At 39.6% G+C, this 18784-nt stretch overlaps 1 protein-coding gene across 3 annotated transcripts in view; it reads left to right on the plus strand.

The window, feature by feature from the left end:
• The first annotated feature begins 7647 nt into the window (after positions 1 to 7647).
• si:dkeyp-14d3.1 (transmembrane protein 132C) overlaps positions 7648 to 18784 on the plus strand; it is a 142629-nt gene continuing 131492 nt past the window's right edge. The window contains exons 1-2 of one of the 3 annotated variants that reach the window (XM_035435460.1): positions 7648 to 8472; positions 8884 to 9043. In XM_035435460.1, coding sequence (XP_035291351.1) covers positions 8965 to 9043 — 79 coding nt within the window. In that variant the 5' untranslated portion in view covers positions 7648 to 8472; positions 8884 to 8964. Of the gene's footprint in view, positions 9044 to 18784 lie in introns of all 3 variants that reach the window. The other 2 variants (XM_035435461.1, XM_035435462.1) reach the window with 2 other exon arrangements.

Raw genomic sequence — 18784 nt, forward strand, 5'->3', positions numbered from 1 at the left:
TCCTCCTTATATCTCGGTCAATATTAAATGTCATCTCATCTAATGGGAGATCTTTTCACAATCCAACTAATTTTCAGACATACGAAACATAGTTTTCAATCACAAACGAGCATACAAAATAGAAACCCCTTGATTTTTAAGAGTGCAATAAGTCATGCAAGTGCTCACAGTACTTGTATTCATGATGGACAGTGTTGATGGTAGTAATAAACTGGTCCCTCATTCTGAGTGCACTGTCATAGAAAATAAAAGTAAGTTGCAATTGTTAATGCAAAAATGACAAAGAAAATTGCCCCCAGAAATTCATTATTGAAATTCAAGTTTCAGGGCCATTGGTGGAAATTAGCAAAAGGTAAGTTTGGCACAAATATCAGCAAGTATTTATTTGCAGTATTTACACAGTTGCAAGTCCTCACTGCACAACAGAATTAGATTCTTGGTTGGCATACCTAATTAAATAAAGGTTAAATTCAATTTTTCAAAATGTGTGGATCTGCTTGCCAGGTCATGTAGTGATGAGAACCCATGGGTGTTCAACTCCAAGCCTGAGTCTGTGCTAGATACTGTCTTGTATGTGATAAATGGTGAGTGTTTGATACTGTCTAGTTGGTAGGTAGTTTGCGAGTATACATGGGCTGTTCTTGTCACAATGTGTTTTTATGTGAGTATGTAATTCAGGGGTAGTAAGGCTAAATGCAGGAGAACCCTGAACTTCCTGTCATTGATCTGCTGGTACAATTAAAACCAACAGGTATGGGCCACGTTAGCCCTTGACATCCTTTGTCTAACTGGTATTATAGAGTGACTGTACATTAGAAATGTATTTTAGAATCTGCTTGTTAGGTTCCAACTGAAAACCCACTGGCGAATCAACTGAAATCTCTTAATATACTGTATGTCCTTGCAATTTGAATGAGAACATAAAGTGTCTTCAAATTAATATGGTTGGATAAATGCAACAAAAGCTTTCTAAAACAATTGTCACTGTCTTACCTAGTGACCAGGGTAACACTTGGAAAAGTAGTACTTTGAGTGAAGATTCTGACGGAATTATGCGGATAATGAACAAAAAATGGAAATGCCCAGCAATCCAACATCAATGAGTTCTAGTTGTTCTGTAAGAGTGTGGGAAGCATTATCCTGGAGTGGTCTACATGCTTTTAAATACTTAGTAGGCCAGGTGGATATCAACTGCTATTCAATGGTCATGAGTATCAATCTAATTCACTCCATCATCTTCACCCCTTGTTAAATATTTTCTATCTTTCAGAAAATGGTATCTTTAAAAATTGGAATGCCCCCATCCACAGAGCATATTAGTTGGCGGAAAGTGACACTGCTTTTGTCCTCATGCCTTGTCATTCAACCCTGAACCCAATTAAGCCTTTTTTTGGAGAATTTGGCGTGGCAGTGCTTTCGATCAGCTAAGCATGAGTTGATTGACTTGCCTGTTCAATAGCCGTGCCATATTCCCCCTGCTAATCTACATATAGTAATAGATTCATGGCATAGTGTGTGTAGGTTAAAATTGCCACATATGGTGGTCCAACACCCTAATAAGTGACTTTACATTTGTACTTTCCTTTTTTCCTGTTACAAATATATACATCAATTTAATTTTTCATTTTAGGAAATAGTCAAATCAAAAGTAGTAATTGAATGCAGAATTGACTGCTTAATATGACCACATTATATGTTTTGAAACAAATGTTTTGAAACATGAAAAATAAATAATTTCATGAATAAAATTACTATCAAAGAAAGATAAGAGGAAGGATGACAGATTTATCACCTGGAGACACATAAAGTATAAAATGTTAGCAAATCAGTTCTTCATTAACCTTATGTATTTTTTAATCATAACTAATGAAAACTGCAAGTGTCCTGCCAAGCTCTTAGTTACCTTTCAAAAACACAGATCATTCATTAGGTGGTGATGGCCACTTATGCAATTAATAGACTTGCTTTCTTCATTTGTGAAGCGGGAAATGTTGCCATAGGCACTAATATGCTAATTAAACACTGGTTCAAGCACTGCATTAATTAGCTTATGAAATCGGGTTTCTGGCATTTGCACGACACTTTATGAAATAAACATCTCTGGACACGTCTTATGGCTAATTATTCATAGTTCAATTACAGCTCACTCCATCTGTGCATCTGTGTAATCTTCACTGGGTGCAGAAGTTTGATTTGTTGTGCTAGCATTGGAACTGCTAGCATAGAAAACAAAGGCAACCCGTGAATATGATGTCACTGCTTCAGACTTTACATACTGTAACACATCATGGCACTGAATTCCCTTAGTGCAACAAAACATGGTAATTTTGGAATTAAGGGGAAAATAGAGCTTACCAGGGATTCATTTATGATGTCACAATTTATACGATTCAATTTTTTTTCGGGCTATATTGTTTTGGCATAGTCCTATGCAGCTCTGCTTGGCAAAAGGCAATTCTTTGCACAGCGCAAATGAAAGCATCCCAGAGAATGAAAGCAAAGCAGTATTTGGTATTCATAAAATCAATGCTTTGGAAATTAAATTTGACAAAAAATGTGTGCTTTGCAATTTTCTTCTCTTGTCCTATATGCATGTGTTCTTATCTTTATGAATCAGACTACACCCAGGCCAGTTAATTAAATCTCTCAGAATCTGGGGCTGTTTTTCATTCCATGGATCTGAAGGCAGTGAATTTTATCTTAATCTTTCCTTGGGTTGTTTTAAACAAACAAGCTGCCACAGCAATGTCAATGTGTTTTATGACAGCTAATCCAGCTCGAGTTATTCAGCCAATAATAGGGAAAAACTAATCTTGTCTATGTGTACTCTAAAGTTTGGCTCTTGTTACAGAATTTAGTCAATTCTCTAGTAACACAGTAATGTGCTCAGTAACTCAACCAAAAATGGTAGAAAGTGAAGACACACTGACAAACCTAAATCATTGGACATTACATAATGGAAAATTCAATGTGTTTTCGAATTAAGGTCTGATAAATGTCCTTCTATATTTTACCCAGAAACGTGATAATGGGAGTTATTTGGGAAATTTGGATCAAATTGAATGAATGGTCCTTATTATTCAACAGGAACATACTGTTCTGTTGCTATTAATATTTTATTGCATAATCTTTTTTCTATTACAGCACCTTATACTCATTCACAAAACAATGTAGCTCACTTGCACGCATATTCCAACACCTGTATAATAGGACTCTAGGCACAATTTGCTTAATTATCATGCAAATTGTATATAAGTGGATATAATGATTTAATTGTTCACCAATTAGATGTTTACAAAATTGTAACAGAAAATCTGGAGCCATAAGAACCCTAATGTCTTTTTCGACAATTGGTGACCTTCTCAGAGGTAAGGAATCATTCTCACTATGAATTCAAAATAATGTTTGCAGAACCGCGCACAACTCCAAAGACTGCTCTGGTTTAGATATCATGCTCCTGTCACATGAAAGGTTCCTTTCTGAGACAGATGGATGCTAAGTACCTGAAAGGACAAACAAAACAAGCCAAAGAGGTGGAGGCAAAAAATAAAGGAAAATGATAAGGATGCAAATGATGATAGAGATCCGGGAACGCTGAGACACAACAGCTGCCAGATGTGGAATGAGTCATATCTAGTGGCAGGTGATTTCACTGACTGCACACTGAGGATTTGTGATGCTGCGCAATAACAACCTTGTTACATCCCATTCCAAACCTATTGCTGTTATTTGCAGCATCTCTTTATATCTCTAAGCAGGCAAGTTCTCTGCATCTTTTCACTGTAGTCCATAGGCAGAGCTGCACAGTCATTGTATTGGAGGACAACACGTCACACACAACTGATGCACTGCAGGCAGAGAATCTCACGGTACTCAACTGACGTACTTGTTTCATGGAGTTGAAGGAAATGACTGAGGTCCCGCTGACCTGGGTGATGCGATGACCGACTGTGAATTGCCAAGCGGGTCCCAGACAACTGTTCATGAAAGCCCTTGAAAACTCATTGACGGGCAGCGTGTCTGGTACATGGCACAGTTCTTTAGAAGCATTGCTTTGAAAATGTGTGAAAATTAATTATTTTGGACCCCCTGCCATGAATCCAAAGTTCTACAGAGCAATTCATCCTGTTTTGTTTTTGGTTTCCAATTAATTTTACTATTTATTCCTGCTGACAGGCTGCTCTGATGAGGATACCATAGATCCTATTGCCTGTTTGTATGTTCTTAGTTTTTGCTTTTTTTAACCTAAAGATCTAATTTTCCATATTTGATTTGTTATATTGCACGAAGGCTACAAAGAAAACATTTTTGTGAAACAGTGAAACAAAACACACTGAAACAGAGACATCAGATTAATTGTTCTCTCAAGTCTGTTTGATACAGTTTATACCCCTTTACTTTGTACTTTGCTTATTTCTTAAGTTGTAGAGCAATCACACTTATAACCACATTTAATGTGTGTACAAAATTATGACAAACATTTTAGCATCCCATACTTACAATTTGACAGCATTACAATAGGAGGTCCTTGAAAAAAGAATACGATATCTGTTTCTATGATATTTCTTTATGATGAAAACATATGACAATATAAGACAGTATTAATGAACAAGAGATCCCAGGACAACGGAAGTGCAATGTAGTTGTCCCGTTTAGCTAGTGACCCAGAACAGTTCTAATGTGCCAGTTCCATGGAGCAGAGGACCTGTCCAGCTCAGAATGCATTTATGGTGAAAATACTGTAACCAGTTTATGGATTAAAGCACTACTTTTCATAACAGTTACACACCGCATACCCCATGGTCCAGAATTAAACCCTGACCCTGCAAGTGCCAACTGTGGGTCCCATGAAGTCATCCATGATTGGCCCAGAGTTTCAGTCTGCAGGGTGTTGTCCCACCACTGCCTAATAGCCGCTTCCTTGCTTGAACCTGTGCTAGATGCATAATTTGCGCGGATCTCTGCTGCAATAACTGTACTGTTCAGGTGGTGCACTTCAGAGAAAAGTAGCTCGAGCAGCTCACAAATTGAGGGAGGACATTGCAGCAATGTCTCCCAAAATGGGAACGAAGAAAATAGGGATACAAGTAGTGTTCTTTTGGATGGAAGCAATCATGCTGTTTTGCGCAAGATGGCTGCCAAAGCTTTCGTGCCTGGTAGTAGCAATAATCAAGGCCATCCTGACAATCCTATGGAGGGTTGCAGAGCACAGGAATGAGTTGGTGGGCTAGCCAATAGGACAGGTAGATTGCACCATAAGCCACTGCAGGTGGATCAGCACTTCATGCGGTCACCAGGCTTTATGAAATACACTACCAACTAAACAACCAGGTCCTAGAGAAGGTGAAAAATCTGAATTTAGGTGCTCTACAGAACTTGTGTGTTCTAGGCTTTTTTTTTTTTTTGTGTGCAAAATTTAACAAGACCTTGGATTTTCATGGCATTAACCATTTTTGCTGCTCTGTTTTGATATGCAATGTCTATATAATGGCATGTGTGGGTTAATGGCATTGAAGAGTTTACCAGAGGTGTATTGGCAAAGATCAGCCATTTCCCTGCTTGACAGAAGATTTTATTTTACTTTTTTAAAAATCAAGAATAGGTGAGAGTATATCAGTCATGTCAGGAGAAATGAATAAGTGGATTTGTTTTTCTCCAGGCTTAGAGTGAATCATAGACAGCTGCTTTTTGATATTCAGTCACATAAAAAGTCTGAAGCACCCATGTTTCTGTGTGTATTTCATGTGTCAGCAATGCGCCCGTATCACATATCTGCTTTGCATGCTGTTGCTTTGAGATCTGAGATATTGTGCTTGTGTTCAGCTGTTTCCGACAACATTTCTGAGAATTGCCACAATTTTAAATTGCCATTCTTTCATCCCTGCAAAAATTTGGTCATTCATCTGCGATGTAAGCTAAAGTTAGCTCTCCAACAGGCAAAATCATATTTCAAAGTAATTCTGAGGATGTTATAATCCTTGTTTTTATACTTCTGTGGCACTGATGAAAGCTTTTTAACAGAAGTCATCAATGAACTATACCTAGAAGGAAATTAATTTTCGTGTCAGCCACCTAAGACGTGGCAAAAATAGTTGTTTTTTATAGCTGAACACACGAAACTACTGTACTTAAAGTGCAATCAAGATCATAGTACAGAAAACTTGTGAGAATATTTAATCAATTTGTCTTGCTTATTGTAATGTCCTCTACTTTCCAACGACACGTCAGTTTGTAGCTTGCTCTCCACGAGGGGTCACTGTTGCTTTTCTGTGGAATATAGACCGCAAGCAGTGGAACTGGAGAACATGTCTGGCTAAGGGGGACTTTCTAATTGTTCCGGGGACTTTCTTACGTCAACTTGCATAAATTGTTTCTATAGCTCTGTTCGCCTTTAGGGATATTTTTAGAATGGCATCTGAACATGAAAGAGCATCTTCGCATAGGAGGGAAAGGAAGCGAAAGGGTTTCGGAATGGCACTTCAGTTCTTTCAGCATTGCATAAAGTAGGCTACATCACATCTTATCCACGTATCCTTGACTGTGAAGAAGAAATTGCATCTCGTTTGCCTTTCCATGATTAAAAAGCCTATAGGTATTCAATAATGTTTATATTAAAATTCATAGCACGTGTTTTCAGTAAATAACATGATTCAGTTGATACTTCTCCACATTCCTCTCCATCTTTCCTAATATTTTTTTTTGTGTGGAGTAGCTCTGTCACAAAAAAAACATCAGGTTCTGCACACCGTCCTGGTATTTACACGATATATAACATTTTACAGAGCAATACTTTGGATACTGCATTTTCATCGATAAGTTACATTTAGAGAATGTATATAATAGCATTCTACAGTAGCCTTCGGAATCATTTGTATTTGATAAATATTTAAATAATAATGTTCACAGTATAATAATATACTTTTTCAGGCACGCTCTTTTTAAGGGATGCTATTCTTATTTAATCATCACAAATATTCTATGTTTTCGGGGAAATGCCAGCTTGAAGCATGAAAAAAGAATGCTTTGAGATATCCTCTTCATAGACAGGTGTGGCAAACCGATACATTTAGGCTAAATTAAGGAAATACATACATTTTTTCAACAATGACTGTTCAATTCACTTCTCTAATGGATGGCAACTATTTAGTCATACGTGCGTAACTAAATCATTCAGCTTTACGTTGTCCATGTTTAGGCTACTAAATATTATTCTCATACATTGTTCTGGAATTGTTTAATGTTCCAACTTTCGGGACTTAGTTATAAATTGTTTGTTAATACGGGGTTTTGAATTGCAATATCGTTTCTGAAATTAGTCTGTGTTAATGTGCCATCTACAAATTACCTCTGTGTTTTCTGAACAGTTTTGTAAAGGTTCGTGGTTCACTACACTATCGTCCGAATTTTTAAGCATTTACTAGCCTATGTAACGTCTTATTTGTGTTCTCAAGACTTATGTAGTTAAATAGTTCGTGGTTCATATTTTTAGCAAACCAATTGTTTTCCAATTACACTGAGGCTATTGCGCGCGAGCTGTGTGTTTAGCACTATATCCACCCATAAAAGCCCTCCAGCTCTGAATTTGCCAATCCAGGTTGTCAGTATGCAGTGTTCTGGTCCCTTATGTTTTTCTACAAAACGTCCTAGCAGGATTCATTGACGCCGCCGAACGGAGAGCGTAGGACAGCGCTCTGGTTGAAAATAACTTGTCTTCGCTGTGCAGTAGGTGGACACACGACAGGAAAATACTTTTTTAGGAGCTTCTCTGAGTGATGTTGCCATTGTCTACTCTTCGCTGATGTGCAGAAGTTTATACCACGAATATAAACTAACTGCAACAAATGGTTGGAATACAAGACTATAACTGTCGTCTGGAATTCGGAGTGATTTTTACCTGTACAGGAAACCAAAAATGTTAAAAATTCCGCACATTTTTCTTGGAACATTAACCCATCTGCGTAAAATAGAATGCCTTCTGCAACGCGACAGCAGTCAGGAAAAACTCTTTAACAACTCTTTATTTTTATGTTCCTGAACATTTTAATCCAGATAAACGGTGACTGTAAATAATATTCTCATCGCTTTATTTTAAAACACTACCGATACTACCATGAATTAACAAACTCAAAATGCACTCATATGTGACATACAAGTAGTTGCGATCTAAGTGGATGTAGTGCGTTGCCCGGGGAAGATCGGTTGCCTGCCCTTCTCAGTAGCCTAGCCGCGGCCAAGTTATGTCTTCGAGGGGAAACAGAAAGCTGGGAACATAAGGATTCTGCCTTGTTCGGGGGGACGGGCGATGATGCAGAAAAAACGGTGACTAAATCGAATCTGCGCACCACAAATCCGTCCTAGCCAGAAGAGGAGGAAAAGCGGAAATCACAATAGGGAAAATACCGACGTTTTTCGGAAGAACAAATCTCATTTTATGGGCTAAGCAAAATCACCCAGCATTATGGACGAGAACGCGTGCGTTAGTAGTTCCTTTCTTAATTAAGTTTGATTTCTCTATAAGACGTTACTGATAGTGACCCAAGGAGATTGAGCAAGCACGCGGAGTCGCTTTCTGGAAGCTCTGTACTGTGCAAGGGTATTTTTAATGAACGGGTGCACTACGAGGAGAAAAAACAATCCCAGCTGTAGGAGACAAGTTGCTTAGAACGGACACTTCGTCTGTTGGTCTACCACATACAATGCACTGACAGGTTTTCAAAAGGCGTTTTCTTTTACAACTAAAGTTTAATCCAAGATCCGTCGGTTGGCAAATGCCTGTAATGTGTTAGTTCTCACAGCTTGGATACCTGGATGATAATGATTGTGTTTTTGGAAAAAACGATGGGAACTTAAGCATACATTCTTATGATCCCCTTTCTTCATTAGAAACGTCTCTGTTGGTGTGTAGGACGCCCAGCCTTTGTCGTCGGTTTCTACTCTTCACATTTCTGTTTGTTTTTTAACCTAATGGAAGTTTTTGACAGAGCGGAAAGAAACATGTTGCGTCTCTGCACGCTGCAATTTATCGTTGCTGTGCTTTGGAGAGGTGAGTATAAAGACGAATGCATTTCGACACAACAAAGTTATGAAGAACAACGACGATATTAAGCATATTATATATAGTCGCGGTCATAATGATAGCGAACTTTATTACGTCACGTTTATCTTGCAGATATACTTGGGTAATGCAACTCGTTATTAGCTTACACATTTCACCCAGTTAGAATTAATCGGGATTTTTCTGAACGCCGCTGTGCGTTCGACGTAAATGTCGGTCATAAAGAATCTTTGCTCAGTAATTACATTGTCTGCATTCAGTATTGTGACATGGATAGTCTCCAGTTCGTTAAGCATCATTCCTCTGGTCACAGTGGGAACTGACAGCGCAGTTGGGCGCCTTGAAAATAGGCGCACACAATAATTAGGTGTCAGTCATGGTTTTATACACACTAAGCTGTATTGTGTATTTTATGATATTACATCTCAGTCAGTATTTATGGACTCAAAGCATCAATTTAGTCTTGAAGCATTATTGAAGCCAGGAGGTAAAGACTGGCTACTGGTGTGAAAAACACAAAGATACATTAAAAGGGTTAAAATATTTTTTTTAAATGTGTAATGATCTCAGCTATTTTATGAAAATATTTTCAGAAGTTTTTTATGAAGTTTTATCTGGAACAAAGAGCGCATTGGTTTCCACCAATGATATGGACTGTTGCATCTCCAGTGAGTGAAGTGTTGTATGTATGAAGGTGGCTACTTCAAGGATCATTAGTATCTTGCGGCAGATGCATTGGGGAAGATAAGACAGGCTCTCTGTTGTGACTTTGTCACCCTTCCTCCCAAGAGCTTCTTCTAGTGGTACTATTCGGGAATGGGGGGACTGGTATCCCTCGGTGCTCTGTGAAAGGCCGGAAGATAAATGGCTCCAGTCGGAATGGGCAGCCACCGCATCGGCTCTGAATCTTAATGCTCAGCTGCCCAGGGACACCGAAATTCTGAGTGAATCTCATAACGCCCCCCTTCCACCCTCCCAGCAGGATAATGCAGCCTCAGTTCCCTGTGCTTACTGCAGCTTCTGGCCCCAGTCATGTGTCCGCAGATGTGAGGGGGTCTTCCTGTGGCTCAGACGCAGAAGAAAGCGAGGGAGCAAGAAACCTCTGCCCTGGTTCTCATCAGGGCGAGGGTAATTTGGCCTTGTGTGTTACCGGTGCTGTCACTGGTGTTTAAAGGCATTTTAAACATCTGGGGTGTGCAGCCTTACAACCACCCCCCCCCTTCCCCCAACCCCATAAAACCATAGTCATTTGTCATTGTTTTGGAATGGCATTGTTGTTGTTGGGCACACCACTTGATCAGGAATTTATCAGGCATTTTATTTCTAGTGTGCCTGAAATATCGTCTCACCAATCATTGAAGACTTGCCAATTTGTGAGAGCCGTACAGCACTGCAGGGTTTGGTTAGCTCTAGGGGGTATGTTTGCTGTATACAGCTCTCCTCTGCTTAGCATCCGAAGTGGCAAATTAGAATAAAAGTCAAAGCAATTTTTCCCGAATTGCAAAATTATATGGCATGGCTCTGCCTCAAGGAAGTCATGGTTTTCTGTTGTCTTCAGGTATGACCAGTTCATTACAAAAAGCTGACAGTAGATTCCAAATCCTTTTTCAGCACAGGATTACTGTTGATTTACTGTTCCCTGGAAGATTTCCACAGAATATATAAGCCGTATTTTGCGTCAAGTAGATTCACAGTTGCCATAAAATGTTATGTATCCTAAAAACGGCAGTGGGTAGTAGTCATACTTTTCTTACTCGTTTATTATTAATGCGGAACTGTAAAATGAAAGGAGAAAAGGGAAAGAATCTCTTTCCTGAAGCACATACCTAGAATACAGTTAGACCACCGGATCTGTCAGTTTTCCTATTGAAAAGGGATGGTTGGATTATTTTTCAGTTTTTGCAAAGACAAATTAAAACTCTTTATGTGTTTGTTTGCGCATGGATTTCATGATTGATTGGACACTGCTGTAGGGCTGGAAATAGCATTTTTCTTCAATTGTTTGAATACGCACTTGCGTGCTTGTTTTCAGTAATAAAGTGAATTAAGGTTCCTCATTCCCCAAGGCCCCCCCCCCCCCCCCCCCCCCCCCCCGCAGGTGATTCTCATTTATTTCAGCATGGCATAAAAAGGAGTAGCACTGTTGTCACTACCAGAGCTATCTGCCATGGTTCCCCTGATTTCTGACCATGTGGAAGGGGAACTCACCTTCCTGTTTGTTTCTGCGGCCACATGGCGATGCCGATTACTGTCTTCACTCAATTTATGATTGGGGTTGTGTGACTGTGACCCCACGTCAAACTCGAAACTGTGACAGGCATGCAGAAACAGTTAGCGGGGGGTCTCTTCTGCGGAAACCGCGATTGGTCACATTGTTAATCTCGTTGCGGCAAACGAGACCGAGGCACTCTGGGCACGGTTTCCTTGGAAATATCCCATTCCCTTCTAGAGAAGCAAAGCACATTTTTGCTTACATTTATTTATCCGTACAGCAAAAAAACATAGATATTTCTTCAGACTTAATGAAGTGGCAAATTGAAGATGCATTTGCATTAAATAGTATTTTAGCGGTCTCTCAGTGGATCTGTGAGTTCCAGGAGGATTGAGATGAACGCACTGCCCCAGGAACACTGCTGGAGACTCATCTATGCAGACTGATCTTAAGGCACACAGCACCAGAGGTGTAAAAGCAATAGTAGCCCCTCAACAGTGTCCAGCATTACCATAATAAACAGGCGAGCAGATTTTGTGCCCTTTTAAGAATACTATAAACCTTGCATTGAGTAAAAGGTTAAGATTTGGAAGGAGAATGAATATACTGTAATATCTCAGGTTTATATAGAATATTGATGTTCACTTGAACCATCTGTATGAAAAGTAATTTTCTATCCATATTTGTATTTCCATCCCAGCTCCACCTTGCACAGCATAGAAATCGGACTTCTCCATGAATTTAAGAGTCCTTTAAATATTAATGATCAATTTACATTCAGGACAAAGGTATCAGATGAGTAGGCAGAGAAGGAATTCTCACTGTTCTTAGCACAGTTAAACTATGTACCTAATTTAAGAGGGAGTGAAATAGATGATTAATAATCCACAGGACCATATGTACCTGTTAAACATATTGCTCAAACAGCCATGTAATTTCAAGGTCATTGCTTCCAGCTACCATCATCTGCATGTAAGACAGAGGGCATGGCAGGAAGGCCAGGGCTTTTGCATTTTCCTGCAGTTGTCTTTGGCTGGCCGCCTAAGTGTTTTTTTCAAATCACCTAAGCTGCCTGTATGAGGAATAGTGCAAAAAAAAAAAAGAAATGTAACGTCCCCAAAATGTTGAAGAATCACAGGATTGTACAGAATGTGATTGTATGCTGTGGCTTTAAGATTTGCCTTCACTGGAACTAAAGCCGCGTTTCCACCGCAGGAACTATACCCCGGAACTAGGAACCTTTTGAGGAACTCAGTGCGTTTCCACCGCAGGAACTAGGGTCTAAATTTAGTTCTGGGGGCTTTGTTTTACCCCCCAAAACGTTCCTGCTCGGGGGGTAGTACTTTCCGAAAGTACAGGAACCTTTTGGGTGGAGCTTGCAGCGCTGAACATTTCTGATTGGTCGAGTACTCGTAGCATTTGTGTTGTATTTATTTTCCGCCATTGCCCGCCATGTTTGAAAATATGCAGCGGCAAACCAATTTATTTTCATAATAACTTCAAATCAAACTTGTATGTTATGCGGCGCAGTAGCCTACTTTTGGTTATAGCCTGTCAACGTCTTGGAATTATAACGTGTGCTCTTCTGTTCTTTTCTTGCTTTAGTATTCGTTTTATAAAATGCTAAGCATTCGTGCTGGGACAGCATATTACGTAGGCTACCAAAACATTCAAACGGATTAATTCGGTTGCTGAATTTTTCTTCTGGATTTTCTTTGTTAGCCCGTTGTAATTGACTCAAAACGTTTGATACAGTTATGTGAGGTATGCGGTAGTTCTGCATAATTAACATTGTTGATACAGTACAAGCAAACTGGAAATCACCTTCCGCACTTTTTATCCGGGTAAAATAACAGGTTAATTCTAGTAATCTTCCCTTTAGCTTTTTCAGACTGTCGTAATTTTACTCAATTTTACTGCCATTTTTCAATTCCACGAAAAGACCAGGAAGACTATTGGACTCATTTATGGTGCATGGTTCGCATCTGGAGGGCACACTTCGCTGCTCGGCTAGCAGTAACTTCGAAGGAAAGCAAACGGTGGCTGTACCACTACTAATTTACATTTTCACGCAAGTCCGAGTTTTCGTTCTATTCTTGTCATTTTGCGATTAGCCTATATGGAATTGACGACGAGAAAGTAATAAAACAGCAAATTGTTTACGTGTGCATGTTTTCTGCTGTTGATGAATGTGTTTGAGAGGATATATGAAAATCAATAAATACAAACGTAATCATATATAGTCATTGTTGGTAACCCGTTGTATATAAGTGGAATAAACCCCTCCGGGCTGTCCCGGTTATTAGAAAATAATGTAGGCTACTTCGGTGGTAGTATGGGGTTACAGAAGAAATATGACAGATGGACCGACGACAACGTCAGTGGGCTAATTTGCCTAATCTTCGCGGTACTTTAGACCCCGGTGGAAACGCAGACAACCATTGGCTGAAGGAACCTTTTAGTTCCTGGTAAAGTAGTTCCTGGGACTGAAAGTTCCGGGTAATTTTGGTGGAAACGCGGCTTAAGAGTCCTAGACCAAGGGGTGTCTAGATACTTTTGGTCATAATGTGTACTTACGGTATGTAACCCTTCAATAGATACTGAAATTGGTCCTTTTTTTTGTTACACGTTTCATTTCTATAGCCTACATCTCAATGGATTGTGTTGGTCTCTTGTAGACCAAAACTTTACATTCTGAATACAGCTAGGCTAAATATAGGGAAATTACACATTCAGTTAGCGGTGACAGTAAAGCCGAACCAACCGTTGTTACTGTCACTCAAAATCACCACCTAAGCCCTATTTTGAACCAGAAAAACCCCTGACGGCTGTTAGAGAACTCCAGAGATTATCAGTTTTTTTTAATTTTTAATAAAAACTTGATGTTTCATAGTTTTCAGCGTGAACAGGACTTTTAATTTTCTTCCTTAATTAGGTATACATATATTTTATGGTAATATTACTGCTGAGCTCTTTTGAGAATAGTTGTCATTATTGTTGTCTTTTAAAGAAGAAAGAACATCTAACATGCTCACATGTAACTTGTGTTGGTCTCTGTGGTGTGTTCCTTTTCCATGTAATTTTTATTAAATTTCAAAGTAGTTAACATGCAACGACAACGACTACATCAGTACTATATTTTATTTGGTCTGCTCTGACATAGCCATAAATTTCTTTTCTGACACTGAGGCTATTATATAGTGATAAACTGATAACCTCCTAGATAAGAAGGTTATCCTTGACATCTCATTCGCCCAGCTTGGTGTCTGTAGGTCAGTGTTTCTCATACCTCTGTTGGCATTGTATCTGTTGGAAACCTGTGATTTTCCTTTATTTTAGAAGGAAATTGCAAACTGCAGCAGAATGGAGCCCAACCAGGAATGAAAAAAGCAACTGTCAGACAGATTGTGTGTATCCATGTGGTGTGTGTGTGTATGTGTGTGTGTGTGTGTGTTTTGCATGTCCGCTTTGCATGTCCGCTTGCTTGTGTGACTAGTAGTTTTGAATTCGTATTTGTGTGTGCATGTGTTTGCACTATAAATCGAGCTGTATCAATGTCAAATGTTCCTAATTTCATTTACATTGTTTGAATACACAGACTGAGCTATAAGCTTGCAGGATGGGTTGGGGGTATTGTGGCGGTAGTCCTAGAATAGTGGCTATAGCTTTCTTGCTCTCATGTTAAGTGGTCACATATCCTTTTTTCAAAAGATATATCAAATTAGCATTGAAATATTACAAATCACTCCTGAAATGGAAAATAGAGATTTTTCATCACATCAAATTGCTTAATATATACACTCACCGGCCACTTCATTAGGTGACAGGAGTGGCACCCGGTGTGGTCTTCTGCTGCTGTAGCCCATCTGCTTCAAGGTTTGACGTGGTGTGCGTTCAGAGATGATCTTCTGCATACCTCGGTTGTAACAAGTGGTTATTTGAGTTACTGTTGCCTTTCTATCAGCTCGAACCAGTCTGGCCATTCTCCTCTGACCTCTGCCATCAACAAGGCATTTTCGCCCAGAGAACTGCCCCTCACTGGATATTTTCTCTTTTTCAGACCATTCTCTGTAAACCCTAGAGATGGTTGTGCGTGAAAATCCCAGTAGATCATCAGTTTCTGAAATACTCAAACCAGCCAGTCTGGCACCAACAACCATACCATGTTCAAAGTCACTTAAATCACCTTTCTTCCCCATTCTGATGCTTGGTTTGAACTTTAGCAGATCGTCTTGATCATGTCTACATGCCTAAATGCATTTAGTTGCTGCCACGTGATTGGCTGATTAGATATTTGCGTTAACGGGTGCAGTTTGCAGTTGAACAGGAGGACCTAATGAAGTGGCCGGTGAGTGTATATGCTCATTTTCAGAAGTGTGTATCATCACTGTCCATTTGAGCCGTCAAATTAAAAAGCCACTACTATCTGCCTCATTAAGGACAGTGTTAAATAACATATATCAGAACCAAAATGCTAATTCCTACTCATGTAACCTGCTGTCGGAAAAGTTACTTCACCAAAAAATAAGGTCAACATTTAATTTATACAATGTTTAATTGTTGATGTTCTCCACACAGATATTCTGTAATTCCATTCATATAGGTAACGGTATGGCCATTGCATATTCCGCTCGTACATTTTTTTCAGTTTTATTTTGGGGCACATGCTTCATGTGCGCTACCTGTCAAAACGGATCAGGGTTAAGATTGCCTGTCAAGAGGTGGGGAGGTAGGAAGAACTGCGAGATGTGTTGTGGTGGCATGTGTGAAATCCAGGGCGGTGGCTACTTGCGGATGTCTCATGCTGGTTTGGATTCTCTGTACATGGAAGTGTTTGTCGGTGTTCATTGTTATGTGTTGGGGGTTTGTGGTATTGAGGGGTGAATTCAGTGGTTTGTGTTTTGGAGAACACCATTTTGTGTAGCTGGATTTTTGTTCATCTTTTGCCACGTGGCAATAGAATTTGCGGCATTGTTGCTTTAGGTTCACGTGCAATCCTTTGTTTTGAAGTGCTCAGACTTTGCACATGTTGGTGTTTGCTTTATAATTTCCTTGTTTTACCTTTTGCCTTGTGCATACAATAAAAAAACTGTATCCTACACTGTGGAAAAAAAGTTAAATTTCTCAAAATTTCATGGGAACTGAAGTTTTGAGCTGAACATATATTTTTAAGTCGCTATGCCAACTATTCCTACTTATAGGCCTACCAAAATTAATTTGTTGTTTTGTTCAGAAAACTTTAATAAATTAATTAATTGTATAGTCAGAAAAACATACATTTTCTGAACTAATGAATGCTAGTACATAGAACTATCAAAATGTAAAGATCTATGTTAAGCTCAAAACGAAACAAACTTAGTGAAGTATTGAGTATTCAGAACTTTTTTTTACAGTGTGTCCAAGTAAAATGGAAGGAAATAACACAGTGCTGTGCTCTTAGCCTGATGCCTAGATTGGTCTCAGGAAAATGCTTTTGCTTACAGACAGGGTGAGTTCAGTGTATCCCTTGGATAGTAATGTTGCCTTGCCTCTTGTTTTCTTTTCATTTTTTTAATGAATTTACACACACAACACCTTGTGTATGTTCAGCAGCATTTAGTATCTGTAGCAGCCTTGGTTAACCTTTGCTATGTCTTTTCTGACACTTTTTGAGGTTGAAGGGCTGGGGTTGTAAAGCTTCCCGCTTTAACCCTTTGCTGTACACTTACCTGTTCCATGAGCTCCTTGACTCATTAACATATGAATGGTGCAGGGCCTGAGGGGAACTCATTCCAATATAATGTAAAGCATTTGAAATGCAATGAATGTTTCTTGAAATAAAGTTGTCCCCCAAGGGGGTCATGGTGGTTAACGCAATGACAGAGATTATATCTACAAAAGAAACGGATATTTAAAAATGTAATTGTAATTTCTAATTAAGTCATTTTCATCATCGTCATGAAAGATGAAGACATATCACTAACAGAATTAATTGCAAGCATTAAGAATATCCAGCAACGCTCTCCTGCATTAATCACAAGGAGTAATAGCGCTGGCATTACACTGAATCAATACAAGTTTTTCTTGGAGGAAAAAAACAACGGAAAAGGCAAATCGGGTCAGTTAAACCAGGAAGCAGCCCTAGGGCAGCCATACCCACTGTATGATCCGCATCGCACTGAGTCAGAACGCGCAGTTGCACCCTCCAGCTGTATTCCTCCCCTGGTTGTCGCGTCACCTTGAGGAATGTTGTGAAGAGGGTATTCCCTTCACACTGTGTGTCAGGTTTACGGGTCAGACTACGCTGCTGACAGCGTTGATCACCGCCCAGACCTTTATAGGCCACCTTTATGGTGTCGATTGCCTTTCGGCCAGTTGAAATCCGTGGTTCCCGTTTCCCGGTTGCGACCTCATCCTGTTTCCGACAATCCAGATAAGTGCTGGAGCTAGCTGTGTTCAGCAGGCCCAGATTCTGTGATAAAAAAACAAAAAACAAAACAGAAGATAAAATGGGTTTTAAAAGCTTCTCAGAGGAAGGAGACATGGCCAAAGCGAATGGATTAAGAGACAGCTGTGAAATCCCCTTTGTTTTGCCGTGAGTTTCAATCCAGGCTCCATACATTTGCTGGAGGTAATTGGGGTTTCTCTGTGTGTAATCTCTGTGGCACAGCCCCTATGTGTGTCTCTCAGAAGATGAGAGATTTAAAAGTAGGCAGAATATTAATACGAGGCCTGTTTATTTACGGTGGCTGACAATTACAGCGACGGTGTTACCCTTTTGCACACAGCTTTGTCGCCATATCTCTGGATAACCTGTGGAACCGTGACTTAAACCTGCTCTACGTTTGGTGGGACAGGGAATATTGTCTTCCACTGGTGCAGACTCCAGGTAATAGTCAGCAGAGGACACACCAAAACTGCAATGCCAAGCAAACAAAGAACTATAATAATAATGTCCAAAGATTCTGGGACTTACGGCCTCGGTTCAAGCATATTATATCCAGACAAATCGAGGTCGACCCATGTAAAGTCTGATAATGTCTCTGAGCAGATGGATGGGTTAGAACAGGTGGGGAAGAGGAAGACTAACCAGCAGCAGAGAGCAGGAAGATTTAGGCTTTGGATAATAATGGCTGGGCGCCCTGAGCCCCGACAGAAGGGAATTGAAATAGTCCAGATGGGAGCCCACCAGCCCTGGAACAGCAGCTGGATGGTTTAGGTGGTGAGAAATTTGGTGGGATTTTTCTTGGTGGGTTGGGCGAGTGTGTAAACAATGCAATGAAATACGTGTATTTAATTAAATCTAACTGGAAGACAGTCTGTACCAAGTGTTTGTAGAAAAGAAATTGTGTGTATATATATATATATATATATATATATATATATATATATGAAGTACACACTGTACCAAGCAGATGGTTGGCCCTAGCAAGCAGCCATTATGATGATAAGCATAATGGCATAGTGTATGTTTGCATGCATTCACATTAAATTAGCTGCAATAAGTTGGTTCCCTGTGTTTATTCCTACTAGGACTT

The sequence above is a fragment of the Anguilla anguilla genome, chromosome 10, assembly GCF_013347855.1.
Source record: "Anguilla anguilla isolate fAngAng1 chromosome 10, fAngAng1.pri, whole genome shotgun sequence".
Taxonomy (NCBI): domain Eukaryota; kingdom Metazoa; phylum Chordata; class Actinopteri; order Anguilliformes; family Anguillidae; genus Anguilla; species Anguilla anguilla.